This window comes from Nilaparvata lugens, chromosome 3 (assembly GCF_014356525.2).
Source record: "Nilaparvata lugens isolate BPH chromosome 3, ASM1435652v1, whole genome shotgun sequence".
NCBI classification, from domain to species: domain Eukaryota; kingdom Metazoa; phylum Arthropoda; class Insecta; order Hemiptera; family Delphacidae; genus Nilaparvata; species Nilaparvata lugens.
The window spans coordinates 60,784,622-60,787,282 of NC_052506.1; the positions used below are offsets into that span (position 1 = coordinate 60,784,622).

The 2,661-nt window shown below is 36.4% G+C and overlaps 1 protein-coding gene across 1 annotated transcript; it reads right to left on the minus strand.

Annotated features, from left to right (window-relative positions):
• Positions 1–403: 403 nt before the first annotated feature.
• Positions 404–1,126, minus strand: LOC120350265. The gene has a single exon (XM_039422855.1). The coding sequence runs from the start codon at positions 1,124–1,126 to the stop codon at positions 404–406; it is 723 nt and encodes a 240-aa protein (XP_039278789.1).
• Between the last annotated feature and the right edge of the window lie 1,535 nt (positions 1,127–2,661).

The following is a 2,661-nucleotide window of genomic DNA, read 5'->3' on the forward strand; positions in this document are numbered from 1 at the left end:
AATCATCTATTTCAATTGTATTTTTAACGCTGCCATGTATAAGTGAATCATCAATATCATCAAAATTATTGTTCATTAAACAAAGAAGCAGAAAAAGATAAGATAAGGTAAGAAAGTGGAGAAAAAAGTAAGAATAGAATCGTTCAGAAGCAGAAAAAAGTGATAAAAAAATAAAATTTTCGAATTAAGAAATCAAAAATCAATACAACCAGCCTACTGCGCAAATTTTGAATATTAATGGAAGTATTGAAAATTTTTACTGGAAACTAATTTTATGTAATACTGTGCTAATATTCGTAAAAATACTGATAAACACCCATTTTACTGAAATACTATTAAGTCCTCATCGCTCATGATTCTTTTTGTGCGAGAACTTTCAGTTTTTTTCACGAAAACTTTACAGTCACGAACCCAGACATAGGCTAGTTTTTTTATCTTTTTTAAGATTTTTCGCTTTGCCTAGTAGTCCTTTGTAGTAGGGAGAGAGGTGTTCATTTACATAGACATTTGAAGGAGGCAGCTTGTCGCACACATCGGTTGTTTTGATGCCTTTCTTTTGACGCGCAGCGGTGATCCATTGCATCTTCTTCTGTCTGGAACAGAATTTAGCCACTATGGAAGTGGATCCTTTTGCGGTTGGCATCCGATGGATAATGGATAGGTCGTCCTTTTTAAACTCCACATTCAACGATTTTGCGACGGCATCCATGACGGCCAGTAAATTCTCACCCTGGGTTTCGGGGATGCCTACAATTTCAACATTGTCTTTCCTGGTATATTGCTGCAGGTCATGTATTTCTTTCTCTAGTCTCTGAACATGTTTTTTATTTTCCAAGTTTTCTTTCTCGAGGTTGTTAAAGTTGAGTTTCAAGCTATTGTGTTCTTGTGTGAGAGTGTCTATTTGTGTTTTTATAGTGTCTGTTTTGGTGTTGATAGATTCTAGTTTTGTTTGTAGGTCGTCCAATTTCGAGGTGAAGAATGTTTTCAAATCGGTTATTTCTTTTCGTAAATTTTCTACTATATCAGAGGAAAATTGTTTCAAGTTAATGTCCGATGACTGACCTGGATTGTTTTTGTCCTGCTTACAACTATCACATTTCCACACGGCTCTTGCTTGAGTGTTCATTTTTTTAAACTTTTCAATTGACTCAAGTCTAGTACACTTTGGATGAAAAACATTAGTACACTCGCTACACTCGGCTGAGATTTCTTTTTCTGTGAAATCTATTTCACACTTGAAGCACTGAGACATGATGAGATTTTCAAGTAAATAAAAGTTCGTCTTAGGAATTATCGCGCAGCGGCAAAGGTCACTGATTACGGAGCTGCCGAAACGACCGGTCGCATTGAAAGCTGAATAGATACTGATGTGTTTGTCAAGTTCCGTTCAATCGAATTGAATCTATAAGGATTGAGTTATCAACATTTTGCTAATAACTTTGGTGTAAACGCTGCTTTAAAGGTAGGCGCACACAGATCGTCATCGGACGGACGGCACGCATCGGACGGATCGGATGATTAGATTCGATGCATTGTTTTCAATTGGAGTGCGCATACCTATCCGCATCCGTATAGGTATGCGCACTCCAATTGAAAACAATGCATAAAATCTAATCGTCCGATCCGTCCGATGCGTGCCGTCTGTCCGATGACGATGTGTGTGTGTTAGTCACATTTTGGGATTAATAGACTAGGTAATGTCTAACAAACTTTAGTTATATTGCAGTTTATTGACATATGAAAAAATTGTGCCAACATGTATGACGGACATTATTCAAAATATCGGGGGACCGAGCTTCGCTCTGGTGAACAAAAGCATACTAATTTTATAACGAAAGATGAAATTATAATATATTTATAGTTTATAGAATGATATACTATGTTTGCTACAATATTTGTTAATGTACCATTAACTATTCTACACTAATAGCATCTAGTTACTATTTTGGACTTCTTAGAGTAAAAATTTAGCCTTACATTCACAACTATAATGAATGTGATTAATCCTATCATATTAAGCGAGCAATTTCCGTATTTTTATATATTTATATCTGGTTATTTATGTTCAACGGATCTCGAAAACGGCTCCAACGATTTTCACGAAATTTGGAAAATAGTAGGTTTATGATATAAAAATTCGATTGCACTAGGTCTCATCCTTGGGAAAACTCACATAACGACATTAAAAGGATAATTAATCGTTGGCTGAAACAGCTGTGGATAGTAAAAAAGTGAGTGAGCGAGTGAGTATGTGAAAAATCAAATTGCATCCCCGAAATTCATAAGATGACATATAGCCAGCTGTGAAATATAAACACGATCATTTAAGAGAATTGTGTCCTGTTTAACAATAAAAAAATAACGAGCGAAGCTTGGTGCCCCGATATTAGGCCAACTGCAAAGTAGACCCACGCTAATCCACGAAAAGCAACCCACGCCGAGGGATGTTTTGTAAACCAGTGCTAGGCTTCTCTAGACATCTGTATAATACATGCAATGAATTATCCACTTGTCAGCTGATTGAATATGAAAATTTCTATAGCATTCGATTAAAACCGAGGAGATTTTTTGATGGAACGTTTTTTAAAAGCATTGCTAGCAATGGTGCGCCGCAAACTGCACCCAGCCGAGATTTTTCCACGAAATTGATTTCCACGCGTG